At 37.9% G+C, this 22,855-nt stretch overlaps 4 protein-coding genes across 7 annotated transcripts in view; 1 reads left to right on the top strand and 3 right to left on the bottom strand.

Annotated features, from left to right (window-relative positions):
• Positions 1 to 277: 277 nt before the first annotated feature.
• LOC100650112 (polypeptide N-acetylgalactosaminyltransferase 13) lies at positions 278 to 3,681 on the bottom strand. Of its 2 annotated transcripts, none has more exons than XM_048404728.1 (11): positions 3,368 to 3,681; positions 2,906 to 3,261; positions 2,613 to 2,722; positions 2,357 to 2,537; positions 2,120 to 2,289; positions 1,879 to 2,046; positions 1,677 to 1,776; positions 1,205 to 1,614; positions 994 to 1,136; positions 633 to 899; positions 278 to 557 (listed from the first exon to the last, which is right to left on the bottom strand). In XM_048404728.1, exons 2-11 carry the CDS (start codon positions 3,040 to 3,042, stop codon positions 429 to 431), a joined length of 1,815 nt encoding a protein of 604 aa, XP_048260685.1. In that variant the 5' UTR covers positions 3,043 to 3,261; positions 3,368 to 3,681; the 3' UTR covers positions 278 to 428. The 2 variants fall into 2 exon arrangements, with proteins under 2 accessions (XP_048260685.1, XP_020724349.2); XM_020868690.2 differs by having other exon boundaries at positions 2,906 to 3,206.
• A 687-nt stretch (positions 3,682 to 4,368) lies between these two features.
• Positions 4,369 to 10,840, top strand: LOC100650237 (protein transport protein Sec31A). Of its 2 annotated transcripts, XM_012320723.3 has the most exons (14): positions 4,369 to 4,524; positions 5,001 to 5,213; positions 5,287 to 5,609; positions 5,672 to 5,769; positions 5,836 to 6,081; positions 6,164 to 6,457; positions 6,551 to 6,919; positions 6,992 to 7,109; positions 7,182 to 7,487; positions 7,572 to 8,740; positions 9,274 to 9,348; positions 9,421 to 9,693; positions 9,777 to 9,848; positions 9,934 to 10,840. In XM_012320723.3, the coding sequence occupies exons 2-14, from the start codon at positions 5,011 to 5,013 to the stop codon at positions 10,120 to 10,122; spliced, it is 3,735 nt and encodes a 1,244-aa protein (XP_012176113.1). In that variant the 5' UTR covers positions 4,369 to 4,524; positions 5,001 to 5,010; the 3' UTR covers positions 10,123 to 10,840. The 2 variants fall into 2 exon arrangements, with proteins under 2 accessions (XP_012176113.1, XP_048260683.1); XM_048404726.1 differs by lacking the exons at positions 9,274 to 9,348; positions 9,421 to 9,693; positions 9,777 to 9,848; positions 9,934 to 10,840 and adding an exon at positions 8,871 to 9,267.
• On the bottom strand, positions 10,600 to 13,288 carry LOC100650476 (integrator complex subunit 10). Of its 2 annotated transcripts, XM_003394223.4 has the most exons (8): positions 12,983 to 13,288; positions 12,707 to 12,774; positions 12,388 to 12,631; positions 11,807 to 12,314; positions 11,420 to 11,736; positions 11,176 to 11,340; positions 10,858 to 11,116; positions 10,600 to 10,781 (listed from the first exon to the last, which is right to left on the bottom strand). In XM_003394223.4, exons 1-8 carry the CDS (start codon positions 13,136 to 13,138, stop codon positions 10,615 to 10,617), a joined length of 1,884 nt encoding a protein of 627 aa, XP_003394271.1. In that variant the 5' UTR covers positions 13,139 to 13,288; the 3' UTR covers positions 10,600 to 10,614. The 2 variants fall into 2 exon arrangements, with proteins under 2 accessions (XP_003394271.1, XP_048260684.1); XM_048404727.1 differs by lacking the exon at positions 12,983 to 13,288 and having other exon boundaries at positions 12,388 to 12,624; positions 12,707 to 12,757.
• Positions 13,289 to 18,087: 4,799 nt separating this feature from the next.
• The window catches only part of LOC100650718, a 31,190-nt gene continuing 26,422 nt past the window's right edge, over positions 18,088 to 22,855 (bottom strand). Inside the window, exon 6 of the mRNA XM_048404729.1 lies at positions 18,088 to 18,471. The gene's annotated coding sequence lies outside the window, so the exon portion shown is untranslated. The remainder of the gene's footprint in view (positions 18,472 to 22,855) is intronic.

Here is a 22,855-nt window from a genome sequence, read left to right as displayed (position 1 = left end):
CGCCTTGATACCGTAAATGCAAAATTCGCGTAATCTTGAGGACAACGCAACCTTCGTAAGATTGACGATAAAGATGATTCGTCACGTGTAGCCTTAGTGGTTCGATGAATCACCGACTACGGACAGCATCTTCTCCGGAATTGACAATGACGTATTACCTATTTAAGAAACTTCTATATTAGCCTGGAAGAATGTGTGCGACACGCGTTTAATCAAGATGACGCCAAAGTTCATAAATCGAATGTATCGGATAGTTCTTTTTTATAAATATGAACAATTTTTATAAAAGAGCCAGCCATACATTTATTTACAAATATTTCCTGTAGAAATAGCCGCAAGTATACGAAAGTAAAAATTCCATTAGAAATGATCTTTACAAATATATTGTGTTTTAAGATAGCGTTCGATGTAAGAAAATACTGGTGTTATTATTTCCAAGGAATTGATTCCAATGACCATTTCTGATCGATGTTTTCTGTACAAGCTGCTATCACAGGATCCTCGTCGTTCTTTGATTGCAAACACATTCCGGAAGATACGTGCACAAAAGTCTTTGACTAAAAAGGACAAAATAAAAATTCAGAATTTATCTAAAGTTTATAAACGAATACAGATAAAAATTCGAAACACACTTGTTCGTCATATCGCCATTTTTGTCTACTGTGGCCGCTACACGCCATTATCTTAACCTTTGGTGTCTTGTGCTGGGTGTCATGGTCGGGTGCATCCAAGCAGACGCTCTCATCGGTCATTATAATTCCATCCGTCGTCATCACAAACATTTGACTAAGTATTGGTCGTGGAAGGCACGTTTCAAGGACTGCATATCCCGAGGGTTGAGAATACGTCCCTTTCGCGGTTGGTCGCATAATGCATTTGTTCGATGAAATATGCAAAATCTGAAATATATCGTAATCAAAATACATGAATACTTATTACGATGATTTAACGTTTAATCTTTTTATTTAATAATAATTTTAAATTTAGATCTACCCGTCCAAAGAAACGGTCGTCTTTCGGAAAGAAGTGTTCTGGCCATATATTATTCAAATACCACTCAAAGTTCTTGCATCGTAGCCTCTTACGTAATTCCAATCTACCTCGAACTGGTTGTTTGTCTCTTAATCTAGCTGCCTCTGAAAGGAAACGTACAGGGAACGCTTAATTCATTTGTGAAACAATCTTTTAAAGAAAGTTTGATTACCTGTGTTAAATTTAAAATAAAATTCTGCCCATTCGTCCATCCAAACCAAGGCTACTCTAGCGAGATTCCCATATAGAATCTCTCCGACACCGCCTGGGAACGTATAAGGTGAGGATTTTCGAAAGAGATGCCCCACATGAGAGCAGGGGGCAATCTCGATGCTACCGCCGCATTGCCATACTCGAAAAGATAATTCCAAATTTTCACCACCCCAAATTTTCATTTGATCGTCGTAACTGCCTAGTTCAAAAAAGTAATTTCGATTCATAGAGAACAATCCTCCAGCCATGGCGGGTGTTCTGAATGGTTCGACGATATTTTCACGCCTCTCTTTCAACAATCGACCGTTTAACGTTAGCCAGCGAAAGTGCAAATCCCAATTAAACGCGCCCCAGTGTAACTCAAAAGACCTACGATATTATATCGTTATTTATTTAGTTGCCAAAAGATGGTGAACGTAATTATATCTCACCGTGTATAACTGAAAGTATCGTCATTTATTATATCGATAACAGGCGATACCACCCTTGTTCTATTCTTAGCAACCGCTTCAAGCAAGGGTTCCAACCATCCTAAAACATATTGATGTAAACGTCGTAATAAAAAATATATCGTTTTATCGTGTATGTAATGCTGTATTTATCATAAAAATATTAACAAAAGAGCTTACCTACCAACCGTGCATTCGCAATGTGCGTCAAGGAATGTGAGGACTTCCCCTTTGGCTCTATTGGCACCTAGAAGCCTCGCATTCACTAATCCTATACGTTTCCTGGAACGAAGAACCTTAGTGGAAACTTTTAAATTCTTTACATGTTCATCTAACGCGTCCTTCAAAAAATCTAACAAACAAGAAATTTGTTTTTTAAAGCATGTACAAAGAAAGAGTATTAATAAAAGATATTATTTGCTTACCTCTATCGCTATTGTCATCAACGAGAATAATTTCTTCTAACAAATGCCTTGGCGATCTATTAATTACGCTATATACAGTCCTGAGTAACGTACTCCAAGCTTCGTTATGGAAGACGATAATTATCGACGTTTTCGGTAAGTTACCTACGTTCATATATCGTGTTATGCACCTGCAATCGGTAAATTACCTACTGCTGATATGTTATAGATAAGATAAATATCCAATAAACACATTACCCTTTTCTTCTAACATCTGGTAGAGATCGATTCAATGGTATTCTATCACTAGCCATCAAATTAAATCGATTGATTTGAAAAAGCTGCTGCATTTTATAAAAGTCTTTCGCCGGTACAAGAACCGGATTGCCATTCTTTCCCTCAAACGGTCGTGGATCAAACATATTTTTGTTAATGAGATCTATTAATGAGAAATAGAAGATATAACAAAATTCATTGCTATTAAGTGCAAATTATTACGTATTTCGTAATTTACCTTTCGTAATATTCGGAGTTTTCATTGGATCTACGGAATCTCCAATATAATGTCCTACTACTACATGTACTCCTTTACGATCTATGTAATCTCTTTGATTGTCTAAAAGCCTGAGAATGAAAAGAAGGTGCAGAACGGAATTACAGTATTGAAATTGGTAAAATCATCTACAGTGATTAAAGCTATCGTTAATATTCTATTCTAATTATTTCTCAGAAAGAAACAATAATGTTCTTTTTTAATGATGTTTTCAAGAATTTTAATTACGAATTTTCATTTTCGTAATCACTTACCGAAGCGAAACGTAATCGTTAGGAGAATCTTCGTCCTCTCGCCTTTTCCGTGGCCAAACGAAGAATATTCCCATCAAAAGAGCAATCGAGAGAATGATTGACCACGCGCGACAAGACTTTCTCAGTCGTGGCCACATCGTGATCCTCGTTGAGAGAACGCTAAACTTAACTAATTTTGAAAATAACTACACATCTATGTCATTATGGTATAGTTAACTGTTATCGTTGAAGTCGCACTTCCGTTATAATATACTTTTCATCGCAGGTCATCGTGAAAAGTAATTACGATGTCTACCTTGAACTGGAGAACATTACGAAAGTCAGGATAAATGTTCGTGCTATTATTTAAGTAATTTCTATAAAGAAAAGTTCCATTTACTTTATCATTGCACAAATTACAATGAAAGTGAAACTAAGAAGAAAATACAGTCTTCAAGGTTTGTAATCAATTTTATAGTTTACCTGAATTCGAATCAAAAACGCATCACGAGTTTTAGCGGTGGAGTACACGGAATGCGCTGAAATGATTTCAGATATGTGTACATATGTATGTACCTCACAAATACATATATGACATCGAGAAGATGATTCCTGTCGTTATTTCTATACGATAAACACTACTTTTTCATGAAATAAAAAATTATCTCACTGTCAATGGGTACTATTCTATTGAACTAAAATAACGCACAGAAATTTGTATTGCTTGCATGCTGCCACAGATTCGACGACTGGAATGAATTCCAAGGAGCTAGGACGCTATGAATAACGCAGTGTTGTATCAAAACACTTTGTAACCCCGCATCTTCAATTAAACGCGTTTAAAAGAAAAAAAAAAAATAATAATTTAAAAAAAGAAAAGTACAATGTGACTGACGGATTTGGTATTTTATATCTGTAAGAAGAGTTACGTCTATTGAATGTATTACTTATTTCTTATGCAAAAATTGTGTATTATATAAATTATATGTACGTTCAATTTCATATACAATGTATCTCTTCATATATTTTATATTTCTGATCATAAATCGATGGTTTATACAATTTGGGAAATACAAATAAGCTTAAAAAGACTAAATGTCAAATAAAACTACGTATGTAGATTTGTTAATTATTAATTCTTAGGTTAAATGTCAATTAAAAAGACAGTAACGAGGATGAAAGAAGATGATAATGAATAAATTACAATTATAATATTAAATACATTGTATACACATATATTTGCTTAAATTTTTCAAATTGTCAATGTGATAAATATATACATTTAAGGAAATCTCGTACGGTCTACTCGAATGAACTGTTCCATCTAGAATGAGAATTCATTAGATCTTTCGTACTTGTATACAATTATAGACTGTAATTACATTAGGATTATTATGAAAGAACACATAATATAGAATATTCTACGTGGAAGAAATATCTGTCTATTTCTCCTCTATTATACTCGATAGAAGTGAAAAAGAGCAAACTGTATGTTTATCACGAATACCAAAGAGGTCAGCACTATTCTGAACGTATGGTTCGCCACGTTGGAAGAAGTTGACGGGTGATTGCTACTTGTTTGACGTTAGGGATTTATTTCTGTAAAATACACTTAATTACTGTTAATTCGATATATTAAGGTAAGAAAATATTATTTAAATAAATTATATATTCCCTACTCTATCTGAAATTAAAAATTAACTGTAGAGCATTAATGTACACGTGCTGCAATTTAATAGTAGTAGGGAGCTGAACCGACGAATCGAATATAATGCATTTATAGTATTATTATTTATGCTTATAAAATTTGCATTACAATAGTATAATTAATTCAAAGCGTATCTTATTAATAACTCATTTACATGATGAAAGTAAAATCTTGAGGAAATATATGATTTTTCTTAAATAAATTTGCTCTTAAATGTTTCTATTAATGTTTTTATATAAGTTTATTTACTTAAGATTTAAATACTTTCATAGTGAAGTATAATTAAGTAAATATATATCTATGTTACACTACAATATATCGCTGTGTATTATTTTTTAATTGTACACAGAAGATTTACTGAAATACCATTTATATACAGGTAATAAATATAAATAATTTATTTCTTAGGGACCCAAGGATGAAGATTAAAGAGTTACTCAAGACTGTCAATGTAGCATGGTCACCACCGGCTCAGCATCCTATATTATTGGCTGCAGGAACTGCAGCTCAACAACTTGATGCAAGTTTTAACACATCTGCGAGCTTGGATTTATATTCCTTAAACTTACAACAACCTGGATATGATTTGGAGCTTAAGATCAGTGTTGCAAGTGACCATAGGTTGGAGATAAATTATATTTGCACTTGTATATCAGATAGATGACAATACTTCATAAATGTATAAAAATTTTAGATTTCATAAAATAATATGGGGTTCATATGGTAATAATCCAGCTGGTATAATTGTCGGAGGCTGTGATTATGGCATTATAAAGATTTATTCAGCTGCCAAAATGTTAGCTAATGATAATAATTACTTGATAAGTAAAACAGACAGACATACAGGTCCAGTTAGAGCACTTGATTTTAATCCCTTTCAAGCAAATTTGTTAGCAACTGGTGCAACAGAAAATGAAATTTATATATGGGATATTGTTAACACAAATTCTCCCATGACTCCTGGAGTCAGAAGTCAACCATTAGAAGATGTCCAACACATTGCTTGGAACAAGCAAGGTATCTCATAATGTTTAATCTGCTAATATATTTATATCTTTAATTTTTATTTTTTCTTACAGTGCAACATATCCTTGCTTCCACGTTTTCACAACGATGTACTATATGGGATTTGAGAAAAAATGAGCCAATTATCAACTTAACAGATACAAATACAAAGGTAATTTTACTTACTCTATATTTTGTAATACTTTTGTATCATTTGTACATTTATATATACATACAGGTAAGATGGAAAGTAGTTCAGTGGCATCCAGATGTTGCAACACAGTTGTGCTTAGCATCAGAAGATGATCAGGCTCCTATAATTGAATTATGGGATTTGAGATTTGCAACATCACCCTTGAAAACATTCCAAAATCACCAACGTGGTGTCTTATCAATTGCATGGAATCCGCATGATTCAGATTTACTCTTAAGTTGTGCCAAAGATAATAGGATACTATGTTGGAATCCTAACTCAGATGCACCAGTAAGTCTAAAAGGAGTATGTTTACGAATACATGTATATAATTTATTTCTTGTTTATATATTTATATTCCTTTATCGTACAGAATGGTGAGGTAATTTGTGAATTAGCACAAACAAATCAATGGATTTTTGATGTCTCATGGTGTCCAAGACATCCTGGGCTAGTTGTGGGATCTAGCTTTGATGGACATGCAGTAGTTTACTCTTTATTGGGAGGACAACAACAAATGTCAGCAGAAACATCTAACAAAATTGTAGATTCCTTCCCTGGAATGGATCCTTTCACGCATGCACCACCTCCTGTACAGACAGAACCAGCAGTCACCTTGACAAAAGCTCCAAAATGGTTAAAAAGGCCATTTGGAGCATCCTTTGGTGTAAGCATCTGTTTTTAAAATATGTAATATTTATCGATTTTTATATATTACAGTTTTAAATTTCTATTATAAGAATCATGAACTTTTTTTTAGTTTGGTGGTAAATTGATAATATTTGAAAATGGACCTGTAGATCCTAATTTACCTCCAAATTCAAACAAAAGAGTGATAATATCACAAGTGGTTACACAACCAGAATTAATTCAACGTTCAAATGAGTTGGAGGAAGTCCTTAAAAGTGAGCAATATAGTGATTATTGCAAAGGGAAAGTTGACAATACTACTGATATATATAGAAAAAAGATATGGAATTGTGTGGGGGCATATTTTAGTGAAAATGTGACAAAGAATATATTGAATTTACTTGGTTATAACATAGAAACAATGAATAATAAATTAAATCAACTCGTTTCACAAGAAGATGTTAATAGTATTACAGAAGGAGTTGGTAACTTGAATAACGTAAGTTTAATTTTATATTACTTGAAGAATTTTCACAGTATTATTACATAACAGAAACTACCCTTCATTTAGGTACTTAATGGAAACGTTATTGATGGGAGCATGGTGTTTGATGCTATCGCACAAGAATCTAAGAAAACGTCAATAACTGCTGCAAAAAATAAAAACATTCAAATAAATGTATCAGATGGTAATTTTATAGTTACATATAAGGAACTTCATTTCCTAAATTTTCATTACATTAGATAACGTAATTTTGCAGATGAGGATGGGCTTATAACTCAAGCAATCCTCTTAGGAAATATAGAAGCTGCTGTGTCGTTGTGCTTTGCAAATAAAAGGTACGCAGATGCGGTCATTCTTTCAATGGCTGCTGGACCTGATTTGTTAGCACGTACCCAGTACAGATACTTTTCAGAACATTCTGGAGCTCTCAATTCTCTTATCAATTCATTAGTTAGTGAAAATTGGGCTGATGTTGTTAACAATGCTGATATAAATTGCTGGAAAGAAGTATTGATTGGAATATTTATTCATTCCAATTCACAAGAACGATCTGCTTTGTGCGGTACGTATCGTATTATAATGCACGCATTGTGACAATGAGATATTAAGATATATAATTCTCAATTCTGTCCCTTTGATTTTATAGACATGCTTGGAGATCGTTTGGCATCATCTGACAATGTAACACTCAAAGAACAAGCTCAAATTTGTTATATTTGTTCTGGTAATTTGAATAAAATGGTTGAATCTTCCAATGTTGAAATTCAGGAAATAGTAGAACTAGTAGTTATAATGCAGAAAGCATTAGAAACGCAAAATATTAAAAACGTACAAATAGAAGGAAAAATTGCCAACGTTTTGTCTCGTTATGCTGATATGTTAGCGGCCGAAGGAGATCTCGATTCTGCACTAAATTATTTAGGAAATAGTCAAGATGAAAAAGTCGTAATGTTAAAAGATCGCCTGATGCGAGCTTTAGGTTATATTGAAGAATCGAAAGTCGTGCCAAAAGCACCAGCAATGCAAACTTATTACGATCGAACCAGAAGATCTGTAACTGGCGTACAAGGTGTACAAAATCCACTGTCTACCGGACCAACAAGACCCTTTTTCGATTCAAACATTGCTGCTCCAACGAAACAATCTTTCGCACCTCCCCCAAATCAATTCAATACTCAACAGCAACAACAAACGTTTGGAATATCTCCGCTTCAACCACATGTACAACCAATGCAACCTGTACAATCTATGCAACCTATGCCACCTATACCATCTATGCCATATGATCAAATATCTCATTCTTACACTTCAACATCCGTTTCTCAATCACTTCCACCACCACCTCCCTCAAGTGCATCAAGCGGAATCGGATCTCGACCACCTAGCGCCGGACCTCCAGCGAGATCAAAATATATAATAGATCCGTCTGTTAAATCTACTTCAACATACGGACAAACTGGTTTTCCTCAACAAACATCGTCATATCAACAAATTCCTCCAGTATCAGGCTATTCTTCATCAAATATGTATCAACCACAAGTTCCTATGCCGACGAACACGTACTCCGGACAAAATCTCGTATCAAATGTTAAAGAAACAGAAACTTTTAAGCCAGTTCAACTTAGTGTACTGTCGCCACTGCAAAATCCACCGCAAAGTCAAATGTATGAACCAATTAGAATGCAACCAACTCAGCAGACTCAAATGTATGGAAGCGAAAATCAGCCACCAATGGATCGCTCAAACATCTATCAAGCACCGGTACAGCCTGCTGGGTGGAACGATCCACCTGCTGCAAAACCCTCTAGGATACAGGTAAATAGCTTCGTATCTTTTTTATACAAGTGCGCCTGAAAAATAGTGAGTAATTAGTTATTATGTATAACTTTATCCTCATTATATATATATATATATATATATGTATATATACATTTAAATAATATAGCCAGTACTAGCATTATGCAACAAAAATGAAATGTCTGCGGATCATGCTGGTACCAGGAAGTGGAAAGCAAAATATTCGAAGAATATGAATTTTAAGGTAGACACCTAAAAAAGATTGAGTGTTGTTTATACTGTTTCATCATTGCTATTTCTTTTTAAGCAAAATATGTTTATTCCCCTTAAGTATCTCTTAAATTCGATTTAGTAAATTGCGAATAACAATTTCCTGTGATTATATTAACTAATGTGACAGTGTGAAATACAAGGACGTTTCCAACTGCTTTATACAAACATTGTAGTCGTGGGATATTACATTTTACGATTCATGCGTACCATTTTGTTATTGCAGTTAGTATATGAAGATATTGCTTTCTAAATATATCATAATATTACATTTTCTGCAGTCAAAACAAGATTATCAGCCACAAAACCCGATTTTACATCCATTAAGTGGAACCCAACCGCAACCCGAACCGAATGTAAGGATCATAATTAAAGTTTCTGTTAACTAATAAAATATCATTATTTTCTACCTCTTTTTTCTTCTCTAGGTATTGCAACACGACAAATTTTATCCGGATACGCAATCATCTTACAACCCGCAACAATATCATCAGAATATTCCAAATCAATCCAATATTAGTCAGAATATTCCAAATATGACTGCTCAATATGCTAAACTAATGGAACCTACACCACCGGTCGCAATTGCCAGAACACCGGAACCGGAGAAGCCAAAACCACCGATTCCGGAACAGCATATGCACTTAAAAACAGTATTCGATAAATTAAAAAATCAGTGCTTTGAAAACGCCAAGAATCCAGTAAGATGATTCTTCGTATTTATAGGAATAATATATTTTATTATATTACAGTCAAAATTACCAATATTTTTCATTTTGTTCAGCAAATTAAACGCAAAATAGCAGATGTATCCAGAAAACTCGAAGTTTTATACGATTGCCTTAGAGAGAATAAGGTATGTATATCTCTTTGCACTGTGCTACTATCGATTTAAAAAAAAAAAAAAGAAAAATATATTTATTGTGTACGTCTTATTATAGCTGTCACAGAATTCTTTACAAGGATTACATCAAATATCACAGATGATACAAAGTGGAAACTATACTGGAGGTTTAGATCTTCATACACAATTAGTTTCAGGTCCAGATTTTAGCCAGATAGCTTCTTTCATGCCTGGTATTAAAGTATTATTCCTAATCGCTCTTCAATTGAATGTCTACATTAGATAGAATGCAATATATTAAACCCGGAATATTTACATCTATTCATTTTTATAATTTGAAATTTGTATAATCCTTAACAGCCTTATTAATTTAGCTGCCTAATTAATAAGATATTTACGTTTTATTAATTTTTCATATTATTCAGTATAGTACGGATAGTCACAAATATTTGTATATAAACTTTATGACTCAATTGTATCATCAACAAAATCATAATGTTTATATATTTACATTTAAAGGTGGCTTGTTGGGATTAGATAAGGTATCATTATTCCGGTACAATTGAAAGTACTCATTACCTACGACGCATGTAAAAACTAGAACAGATATTCAGATATTGTTAATAAAATTTTGTTTCTTTTAACATAATGTAATATGTACATAAAATATTAAAGTTGGCTTAAGAAAATCATGTGTATATCTCAAAATAAAAAATTATATAATGATTTCATTAAAACTATATATTAAATTAATTAATGAAAATAAGGTTAAATTGATTTATTGAATAATTAAACTGTGTAATATGGCTGTTTTTTCATTGATAATAAACTTTTGTAACAATTCATCTAACGGATCGATGCCATCTCGAGCTGCTTGTCGACGCATTGCTTGTTTTACTTCCTCGCGGACTCCTTTATCTGCTCCACGAGTAGTAATACGTCGATCTATAAAATATTTTTATATAGTCATATTATAAATAAAAATAAAGATATGTATGGTGTAATTTATAAAATAACTTACTTTGTAGAATCCCTGATCCTGTAGCTATATCTAAAGATACACCACCTCCATGTTCTGTCCATAAATATGTTAACTCTTCTAAAATATCTACACATATAATATAAGCCTGAAATAATGGGTAAGAAAAAGTTCCACGATTAATAATCCTTTCCGTAATTGTGGATAAAGCACTAGCTTCTTGCGGCCAATCAATTTGCATTAGAACTAATGCATGTCCTATAGCTAAATCTCCAACAGCACCAGGTATAGAGAAATTTTCCTATGGTACAGATATAATAACAGAATGAAAAACGTTTTTAATCATAACATTATAATTACCTTTATTGCTAGAAGCAATAATCTGCAACAATACTGTATAACAGGAAAACGTGCAAGCGTCAAATAATGTAAGTGTCTTCCACATGGAACAGTTAAATTGTGAGATACTTTACTACAAACCGAAGGTAATGCAGTAACTACTAATACTATATACTCTAACATTGCCTAGAAAAAGAAATATGATGTATTTAGGCATATTTTTAAGTACAAATAAAGTATAAAAATATGAAAATACATTGTGTACCTTATAATCTTTTAAGAAGAAACATGTGCTTGCTAAACGAAGGTGAACAGATAAATTAGCTGGTTCTTGAGATAATCTTGGTAACACTTCGTGGTGTAAACCCTTATACATGGCTAAATCTGTTAAAAAAGAATTTAGCCACGAGTCTAATCGGAGTTGTTGACTTAGCTTCCCGACTTCTCTTTGTAAATAATCACTACTATGTAACAAGTCCCATAACTTCACGTTTAATGCCAATCCATTACCGCTGTAATCCCCATCGCTAGTTATTACGATTCCTCCATTATCTTCCCTTTTCCGTTTCTTCAATTTGGGTTCTAATTATAACAAAAATAATGAAATTATAGATTAAAGTAAAGTTACAGATTATTACATATTACACTTCACCTGTGGGTGAATGTACGCATTCTGCGAATGCTTCTACCAAACAATACATGGTTTCATCATTATTAATCAGTACAGTATGTTCATTTAATATTCTTAGTAATACTGCAACAGTACACATTAATAGCTGTCTAGCTACCACTTCCTCGCATAAATTAGCAGAATGTGTAACAGCATATTGGTGCAATCTTTCGCAATATGCTTCTCTGTTCCAAGTCATAGAAAATAAACTACTTAATTCCCATCCTAACTTTTTCCCTATTAATTCTACAACTTGAAACAGTCTATCCCAGGGTTGTTGAATCTGATTATCTTGCGGCTGCTGTATGTATGTCAAATAAAATTCTATCGCTTTACAAAGTAATCTCAAGCTAAGCCTTGGATTTAATACTACCGGCGCAGTACCAAGGAGAGGTAGTGCGTCACAGGTTAATAATTTTCTGTATCCGTTTACCGCACATCCTGGATGACTATGTTTCTCCGCGGTAAGAAGAGTTTCTACTAAACGTGGCTAAAAATGTAACAGATTAAGAACTAAAACACCAGATACAAATGTTAGAAACATGTTAACTAAAGATACTTACTCCATGAGTGGCAATTGTTTGAGGAAATCTACGCAGTAAAAGAAGTAATAATTTACAATGTTCCATTGTATCTTCGCTATGATCAGCAGTCATGACAAGCAATTTATGTTGAAGTTCTTGCGGTATATGTTGGAACATTTGGCATAAAAATTCTGCTTCAGCATCGCATTGTTCCAAACGAAGACAAGCTGTTACTGCTTCTATTTCCTTCCATATATCGCGATCGTCCGGAAAATTCTGAAATCTGTTTTTGCATTTAAACAGTTGTTTACGCACAAATGGTTCTTATAATATAATGTAATTTATTTCATAGACTTGCATTTCACTAAAACATTTTGCTGCTTCCTTCACATTTTTTGAAAGCTTCTCGATCCGATAGGCTTCGAACTATTGAATAAACAGCACAATTTATTATTGAAAAGTTATTATACAGTAGATCTTAAAAAAATATCAATAATTTAATTTCATGACATAATTTGTAAAATGTCATTTGAATGCATGACATATAATGAGCCATAACGCATGACACACTATATAAATTAAAATAAATTGAATACTTTTCGTATAGATGTCAATAAACATTAAGAATATTAACCTGAACTTTAGCACTGTGAGGAAACAACGATCTAGCAGTAATTAACCAGGATTTAGCTGCATAAATGTCAATTGGTAATGCATCTTTCGCACGCATAATTAAATAATCTTCTTTGGATAACTGATTGTTATCTATACCAGATGTTTTTTCTAACATATTTTAAGTTATTAAAAATTTACAGACGAAAATAATGACAATCAGTAAACATCGTTTACGACTTCGGCGAGACCATAGATAATGTATAAAATAGACCTGGCATTTAATGGAATTTTGTGTTACGTTCTGAACTGAAATACCGATCGTTAAAAAATCATTTTTGTCGCTGAAATACGTTGAATGAAATGTACGCTTTGGAGTGGCGAGTGTAGGAACTAATATTAGAAATAAAATCACAGATAAGATATAACAGATTTCTGTTTTATCAACTGCGAATGAAAATGATATTCGTATATTATAGCATGATAAGAGGACTTAAATTCAGTTTTGAAAATACAGCGGTAGATTTTTTAATTTACAAAATAATCATGCATATTTGTTAGTATCATACTAACGTGTTTTCAATCGAATGAGAAATATCAATTTGAATGTTTGAAACAGGTATATTGAAATTTTTACACGACATGGAAATTCTTTATTGACTAAAATTATCGAAAAAGAATAGTGCAAAACAAGAAGTTTTAAAGAAATGATCGACGATTCTCGACAGAAATATAATATTGTAAATCCTGTAAGTGATAAAGGTTGTCGCTTTTCCATATACCCTAGGAGTGGTTCCATTTATAAAGATATAACAGGGGGCACTTTGAGGTGGGGAAATCCGCTTTACTCCACAACGCAGATTCTGTTGCAACTTTGGTCAAAGCTTCCTTAAGTGGTTATAGCGCTTTGGCTTTGTATCTCGGGACTTTCCGTATTCCAATGAAGTACCGGAAATAAAGTAGCATTAAATGCACCACTTTTGTTTTACGCGACAAAATAAAGTTCCTGGACGCTATTTTCTCCTTCGAAACTCTCTTAAAGATATTATATTTGTTATTACATTTTAACGGTTACGTTCGTATATTTCCACATAAATTGTTTGTGCACAAGTACGTATAAGAGAAACAATGCATTAAAGGAATTATGTGTATCTTTCATTCGTTTATGGCACACTATGAATAGCAAAGGAATGTCTAAATTTCATGCGCTCGAATCATTCCGAGCGGAGAACCACGCGGGAATGGTAAGGATATCGTATTCGTCTCCAACTAAATTTTACGTCTACGAGGTGGTTAGGGGATGCACACTCTGTGGTTGTGTTTGTTACCTTACCCTCTGTCTCGGTGCCTCTCTCCACCCCTTCAGCCACAATGGCATTAAAATTACCAAGGAAATTCAATTCCCAGTTGAAAATGTATCGCGCACGTGTAGGTCATACTCGTATAGACGATGCCGAGGGTAACGTAGGTAAAAGACAGGGACGTCGAATCATCGGGCTCCTAGGAGTACACCGTACTTTTAACGCTTCGATCAATTTTATCTCGCTTTTCTTTGTCACCTCATTCTCGGATAATTAGAAGCAATTGTATATTCATCGTGAAATTCTATTTTCAACGATCGAAATGTATTTATAGCGTATCGTTTAGAACAAAGCTAATCAGAATCGAAGTTCGTTTTCTTAATTGGCAATTCTAAAGGAGAAATTTACAGATCGAGATCTATGCTAAATTTCGACGAAGTACTAAAGTTATTAGAAAATTTCAAATTGTTAAGTGCGAGCCAGGAACTAGACGTCCCTGTTTGAAGCGATATAGAAAAGCGTATAACACACGCACATCTGGCGTACGTACGCGAGCTCGCTGTGGATAGCTTAGGTTGGTTAGTTAGCGTGCAAGTACACGTATCAAAGGCACTCAGAATCCGAGCTTAACAAAGCCAGCTTTGGGTTTACCAACCGTGTCACGTAGTACGTGTATACCTTACCTGCTCACGCTTCGCAAAACCTAAACCTCCTGTGGCCCGTCTAACTTTGGTCTTAATGCGTCAACGGGGAGGGATAAGTTTCGTTGGGGCAATTAAAACTAATTATTCTCGTCCGTGGTGGCATCGGCTAACCGAGGGACCCTTGCGGCCCGATCGTTCGTAATTATATACCACGGAATTGGAATCTCGTTAACCGTAAATTTATAGAAAACACTTTGCAGGTCTAATTGAACGCGATTGAATTAGCCACGTTATCCAGTTGTCTCTAACTTAAACTTTTATATCAAAGCTCAATCCCATCGAACGAAATACAGAATATTTTTAAGATATTTACGATAATATTGAAATATCGAGACGACGATACTGTTCCTCTTAACAGTTATATCATCTCCTGGTACAACAATTTAGTACAAAACTTCATCAACTGTACCCTTATACATCTAATAACAATTCCTTTTCATTTTTAACTATTTCGTATTAGAATATTCCTTTTTAATCAGAACGTGATATTATTAAGATCAAAATATCAACAAGACTACACTTATCGCGCGTCAAAATCGCTCTTTTCTATTTAATAAAACAATCGCAATTTTATCATTCCGTTTGAAAGGAAAACGCGCGTGTCGATGGTTGGATCTCCGCGAGAGAATGTAACATAATAGCGACCATAAGGGTGACTGAATTTCAAATAGATTACCGTGACGCGTCCAGGTACCGGTGATGCGTTCGTATCGCAAATGCGCCGAGAGATAGCATCGCGAATCTAACACGCTCGTACGATCGTACGTATCGCTGGATGGGATGCCGTGAGGGGAGGGGAGAGGCTATCGAAAATTTTAAGCCAAATGTGCAACTAAGTAGCTACTTAGGTCCCATTTGACGCAGGGGATTGAGATCGCATTTGAATGGGAGATTTAGTCGTCGGATTTTCGCCCCGAATTGAGCCATTGTGTCATTTAAACCGACCACCTGACGGTTCTTGACACGCCACCGTTTGCCTTTCTGCATTTTAAATACGCTCTTCCTCGTGTCTGCTTCTCTCATTTGTAAAACGTTTCCCAGCGAATCGCCAAATTCTTGCGAATCGGTTCCGAACGATACCGAGCAAAAGTTACGTACAGAAGAGGGTGGTGTACCGTGTACGGTCTATCGTAGACGTTCTGGCAGCTGTCTCGATTACTTTTTTCCAAGCCACGGCGTCAATATGCCCTAAAGCACAACACGACAATCTAATAGCCGATTCCACGCCCAAAAAATTAGCTCAAATGAATAAATACGATCTTGACGGACCGCTAAAGTATTGGCGGTTCTCTATCTCTGTCTCTCGCTTTATGAAAGATTTTCTTTCGTACAGATTTCGATGATCATTTTTGTCGTTAATCATCCACCTAACGAGAAAATCGTGATACGTTTCAGACCATGTACGAATACCGAACGGTTATAGCGACCTCGATAGAGATTGTAGCGAAGAAAATATTTTAACGAGGAATTCCTCGACAATACTTTACCGAGTTACGGCGGATGTTTTGGCACCCCAACGTGCAGAAATGGTCACCCCTCTTGTAATACACGGCACCCCATCTATCGAATTATTTTGATTCTGCGATAATTCACCCCGCCTAATACGACATCCCCTCCTCTTCGAATCCGGCTAGGGGGGAAAAGGCGATTCGAGCATTTTGATGGAAATTCGAAAACACGAAGGCGCGACAATCTCTCTCAGGATTCGTGTGCAGAGATTAGTAGGATTTATCGACGACCACGATCGTAGGTACGCGACGGGAAGTTACGCCTATTGAAACGCGTGCTGTATTACTATCGAAAGCTTGATCGTACTTCTTCTTGTAAATTTAAAACCAGCGTTAACCCTTTAGTAACGGTAATACGACAATGGTTTCGACATTTTCTACGCGATATTAAAAAGTTTTTAGGAAATATCGAGATTATGACGCGTCTATCGTGCTTATTATCGGCTTAACGCTTGGTCGCGCGTGCTTTGGACAGAAGCAATGCTTTTAACGCGATTCAGGCGATTCGTCGAATCCTCGGCCCGTGACGAATCAATGGCGGATTGGTACGCTCGATTCCGATGTAGTTTTTGGAAAAGTATACAGTCGGAGAGACGCGATAATCTGTCGCGGCCGGCATTGAATTTCGGCGCGGAATTGAATTTCGTCAATTAGATTTTCGGTGTTTACGGTTGGTTAGGCCGCGTACTAGCCGACACAATAGGAGAGAGAGTACGTTTCCTGGACAGCTGTGTCGAGTGTCCGCCTCGATACGTACTCTTTCGCCACCCTCGTGGCTCCCTGGCCGTTTCTCGTATTATTATAATGTGGCCTCGGGCCTGATTTTACCGGATCACGACGCCGTGTCTAATTCATTGTCCGTCTTTACTGCTGTCGTCAACGATTCGATTAATTGGCGGCGAATTTGTCGAGTTCCGATCGCTCGTGAAATTTCCCCGTGACGTCGTAAACCGTTAATCGTATCCGTGGAAACTACGCGGTAACTACGATTGAAATCTCTAAATACGAATGATCGTTCGTCGAAATGTTCGCGAGAATCTTCAAGGGGAATAGTCTGTTGGATGTTTTCGGTGCGAGAAGAAGCGATTGAAATGCTTCAAAGAGCTTCGCTCGAGCGGACTCCGAGATTTGAATATTCCAGCGAGCTAATTTGCGACTGACAAAAGATGTTATTCCCGTGCTCTCTTCGTCCCTCTTTCATCGAAGAGGTCTCAGACGAAGTTTCAGGCCGCGACGGACGTCTTGGTTAATCACTACAATTGATATTCCGCTGATATCACCGCACCGAGTGACGGAGTAACGTAGTAACGAAGTAACCCGATTAAAGGGAGCTTCTTATTGGCCCGCTCTCGCTCGTTCTATTCAATCGAGTTACATGATTAGCTACGGGGCGCGGGAAAGCGAGAAAGAGGGCAGTTCCTTCCCGACGAGCCTTCGCCATCGGTGCAAACATCAGAGAAATCTGCGAAAGCGAATTATCGGTGCTCTCGTTATCGGTGTTACTCTGATTAAGTACTCGTAACGCCTATTAATCTCTACCTACTGATAAGTTTATTGCAGTGGAATAAATAAAACCGTCGAATAAGATAAGAGATAGGAAGTGTCATACTTGAGTACGATTGACCAATAGGCTACTTTGTATTCTAACAGTTTGACTAAATGGAGAAAAATCACAATCACTTAATATTCGTAGTAACGAACATTTACACTTTCCAATATAAAGTCTATACTTTTCTTTTCTTACTCTTCCTAATAGTTACAATTTAATCATCGAAGCCGCTGTCTCCTTATCGCTGCCAAACCTTCGATTTCAAGAAGAAACGGTAGAAGAGAAAGCGCGAGAACCAAGTTGCAGCAGTCTGGGTAACTTCGTTTCTTCTGACAGGGATTCGTTTAGCAGAAACGTATTGGCGACTTCCGGCGACCAGAGGCAACCGGCCGGAGAATCTACGTCCGTGGACAGCCGCGTATGCACACCGGGAATCGTCAAAGCGAAATCTGGAAAACCGCATCACGCAAGGGCGTGATTACAATACGGACCGCTGATTTCCGACATTAATGACATATTTGCGACAATAATGTTCTGTGTAAACGAGTGTATTATATAATGACGAAATACGCGGTTACGTGGAAAGAGGAGATACCCAGCTGGTTGGCCGTGTTCAACCAACATCCACGAGTTGCCGGCTCTCCGCGGTCTCTGCATGTGCACGAATCGGTCGTTACGTGCCGGTCGTCGTCGTCGTGCTTCCCCGTCTGCGACTCCCGTTCTGTGTATGCATCCACCCACACACACTCCCGCCAAGCCGTTTCTTGTCGACGTGTGGGTGGAAGATACTCACGGTCGCAGGAAACAGCGTATCATGGTAATAACCGTCATCAAACGACGACCACTTAGAACCAGACCAGGTTCCTCGTGGAAAATTCGTCCTTTTGCTACTGCCCGCGGAAACCATGATCCTTCCAACGATCATCGACGATTCGACGCTTTACTTTTTGCCCCGTTCCAGTAAATATTATTCTATTCCATATTTATATGAATCTCTACTGGACAAGTTCCAGCGAACAGTGGAGAATCTAAAGCTTCGATGAGGCTCAACGGTGAAATCTGACCATTCGTTTCGTTGAGACGCTCGATCGTAATTCGTATTAAAAGTTTTAACGTGCTTTAAGGAACTTGGACAGTGACGTGCAATTTCAACGAAGCGTTTCTCACTTAATCGATGAGATGGCTCGTTAATTTCGTAACGGCGGTTCACGGTCGCGAGAAACACGTGTCATTGTAACAACCGTCATCGAAAACGACCATTTTTACGAAGTCGTATTCGTCGTAAAGTTAATGCGTTTCTTTAAACGGATCTCGAAGCTTGTAAGTTCCAAGATCTGGTTCGATAAAAATTATCCTCGTACGCTACGATCGAAACAAGCAATACTAAAGAAATCGTTGTTTCACGAAGGAGCCACGTTCGTCTGGTATCCTGTAACGCCGAGCTGCTGAGGTATTTTCTATTAGATCAAAGTATCGTCCACTAACGAGCATTCGTGACGGCGACACGGTATTAAACTGTCGACGATATCCGCCATTTGAAAACGAGCTGCGATGGGAATAGACAGTGAAAAAGAGCGCGATAGAGATGGATAGTGGAAAACAGCCGTAGGAGGGAAAACAGAGAGAGGCAGAGCGCAGGGAGGACTGGCACGGAAAGAGAGGAAGAGAGAGACGGATGGACAGACAGAGAAATTACAGCCGCATGCTGCGTTCAGGAAACGGCGCATTCTATTGTGCTTTTGTCATAGTTAAACTGTCAGGCCAATTTTGCGTCGAGCCAATTTATGCTCACGTGTCCCGATGTACTCGCGATTCTCCCCGCCGCGCCGCTGCCCCGAAGTGGCACGTTATGCTGGACTGCATAATTTTGCAAAATTTTCTGCGCGCTCGTACACGAGAACGGGAAACGAAGGTGAACCAGACTATCCGTGTTGTTTTCAGACACGTACGACGCGGTCCCGCGTCGAATTTGAATTGCACTGGTACCTCGCCGGAAGACTACCAACGCTTTCAGCCCGTTATATAGCCGTCGCTTCAACGATGTTATGCTAATCGTTCCCAGCGAGACGATTCTTTTCCTTTCTGACATCATCTGAACGTCGATCTCCTATAGCGGAACCAAAATAATAAAAGAAGCAACAAAAATCGAGAGGAACGATCTCAACCATCACCGCAATTACCATTACGATAATTCGTAGTTTAGCCGATGGACGATGTTGCGATTTTGATCACGTACGAAACATGGACGATTCGTTAAAATTCTACGAAAAGTTTACATCGACTTAACGATCGGAGCTCCTCCGGAGCGGTTGGCAAATCGCGAGGGTTCTCTCCCTGTCCCGGCAATTAGCGTAATTAAATAATAATCGAAAGGAGAGAACGGTTGGTCGAGAGAGCTAGTAACCGAACCACGCCCCGAGCATTCGTGATATGCCGACCAATCGGCCGAGACCACGATGTCCTCCCAGGCTCGTCTTAATCACACTACTCTATAACTATCCTTTAATCGAAAGGCCCGCCTTACAAAGGGGCGCGAGAGCCACCGACCATCGCGGAGATATCGTTCCAATCGGACAGCTCGTACCGGACCATCCGATCGTAAGCTTTTTCATCGGAAAGCAGCGGTTTCTACCGGTTGTTAAATGCGTTCCCCTCGATCGTTAAATCCATCTATATCGTCTGGAAAGATGGACGAATATTATCGAAAGCAACGATTTGTTGCGACGCGGGCAGAATTTAAAGTCCGCTCATGCATTATGCATAGTGCGAAAGTGAAACAAACTACGAGCGAAAAACTGGTCCATCGTACACGGCGGCGCTGAGCCTCTTCCAAAATCGATCGGATGCTGGCGTTACACGACAACCGATCGCGCCGATCGTCGCCAAAGAGCTTTACCGCGTCAATCCAAGAGTATCGCGTTCCATGATATCCTCTTGAGTAAGTACAGAGTATGTAGCACAGTATAGTCTCGAGACTATAGAGATGGAGAGAGAGAGAGAAAGAGAAAGAGAATGAAGAAATTTGTCGACTCGCGAGCATTATCCCGCTTCGAAAGAGGGATCGAAACGGACGAATGCGAGAGAATACCGGTTGAAATCGCGAAAACGATACGCAATCGAGCCTTCCAGCGAAACTTTCATTCGTAACACGTATCCGGCCAATTAGCCGAGGCGTTAAAGTATTCTATGGTTTCAAGGAAAGGCGGTTTGTGCACTTAAACACAGCCGAGTTAACTCGACCCCGCTCAACCGGCAACACTTTCGATGCCCGATGTACATGAATAAAACATCATTCGGAGAGACAGCCGATGCACGAGTGGCGTGCACGCTTGAAGAAAAAAAAAGAAGAAAAAAAGAAAAAGAAGAAGAGAAGAAGAAGAACTCGTAATGTCTGAGAAACGATACTTTGTTCGCGTTCCCGTGGAATCTCGCGAGCAATTACGGGTCGGGACTCGGCCGAACGAGACCGTAAGCGGCTAAATTATTCGGTAAATGCGATCAGTTCCGAAATGTAAAGCGAAAATTGGAGCACCGATGAAAATTTTAAACGCGCGGCAAAATGAATTTTCGACAACCGTCACGGAGGGGTGGCGCCGACACCTAGATCCCTGTGTTTCAACGTAATTGCGTTATGACACCGACGCGCTTTTGATATTCCTCGATGACGTCAGTTAGTTCGTTCTTCGTTAACGAAACGTTAGTTACCTCAAATGTGTTCTATATTCGAGAGTAAGAATAATTGAACTCTTCGACGGAACGATTGTAAAGTATATGCGCGTCTCTGGTGTCTGGATGACTGCTTGCTTGTCTCGGAGACGAGGACGTGTACGAGAATAGGAGTGAATGGCTGCTGGCACGAGTGTATGCGAGGCTGGTTGTGTCTTCAAGTGCTAGCACGATCTTCCAATGAAATTGCAGTGCATATATACGTCGGGTGGTACAAGCCGGCGCAGACGCGCTACGGAAACAAGCAGGAGGGCGCGTATTTCCACCCTCGACTTGGGCTGGTAATGCCGTGGCCGGGGTGTGAAAATCAGGAGCGAGCCGCGGTGGAGTTGGAGGAGTCGGAAGAGAAAGAGAGCAACGACAGGAGGGAGGATAAAAAGGGGAGAAAGAGAAGCGCCGGGGTAGGAGGAAAAGGTTGAGGAGGAGCGGGGAGGGGTGGAGGGGTCGGTCGGGGAAGAGGGTGAGAAGCCGAAACACCCCTGGGTCCAGCGAGCTAGGGAGGATCAGAAGAGGCAGAGGAGCGAGATAGAGAGGGGGTGGATAGTCGAGTGAGAGGGAGAGATTGCCGCCATTTTACAGTGGCGCGGATCTGCATAACGATCAGAGACTGTCGTGTTTATCAAAGCTTTTCTCCGCCATCTGCATAATTTTCTGCCGCGCCAGGATAGAGAGTACGGGTGGCGAACGGAACGCTCGGACGGGAACGCCTAGATACCCTTGCTCTCCACTCTCGAGTGCATTTTATGTGCACGACTTATGAAACTTTAACGCCCTTACGAATAAATTACTCGAGTAAGCGTCGGTCGCTCTAGCCTTCCGGACGCGTGATTGGGCCATTTGCATTTCAAGTGAGGCGAATTAATAAAAAAATATTTGCCTAACTTCTTGTCAAAACCTGGATTCACTGTGCCGCCTTTAACGTATTCCTCTATCTTGATATAAATAATCTTCTTGTCGGCAATCAGAATAGATATTTCAATGTTAAAGTTGCCTCGTAACAAACAAACGCGATCGTATATTTGTCCCATGTCGATTATCCGATTCGAGGTAGGAGGAAATTCCTGTGGAAAAGGGCGGCGAAATAAAATTTGCAAGAGATGGATCGAT

Source organism: Bombus terrestris, chromosome 3 (assembly GCF_910591885.1).
Source record: "Bombus terrestris chromosome 3, iyBomTerr1.2, whole genome shotgun sequence".
Taxonomy (NCBI): Eukaryota; Metazoa; Arthropoda; class Insecta; order Hymenoptera; family Apidae; genus Bombus; species Bombus terrestris.
This window is presented reverse-complemented; position numbering and strand designations above follow the sequence as displayed.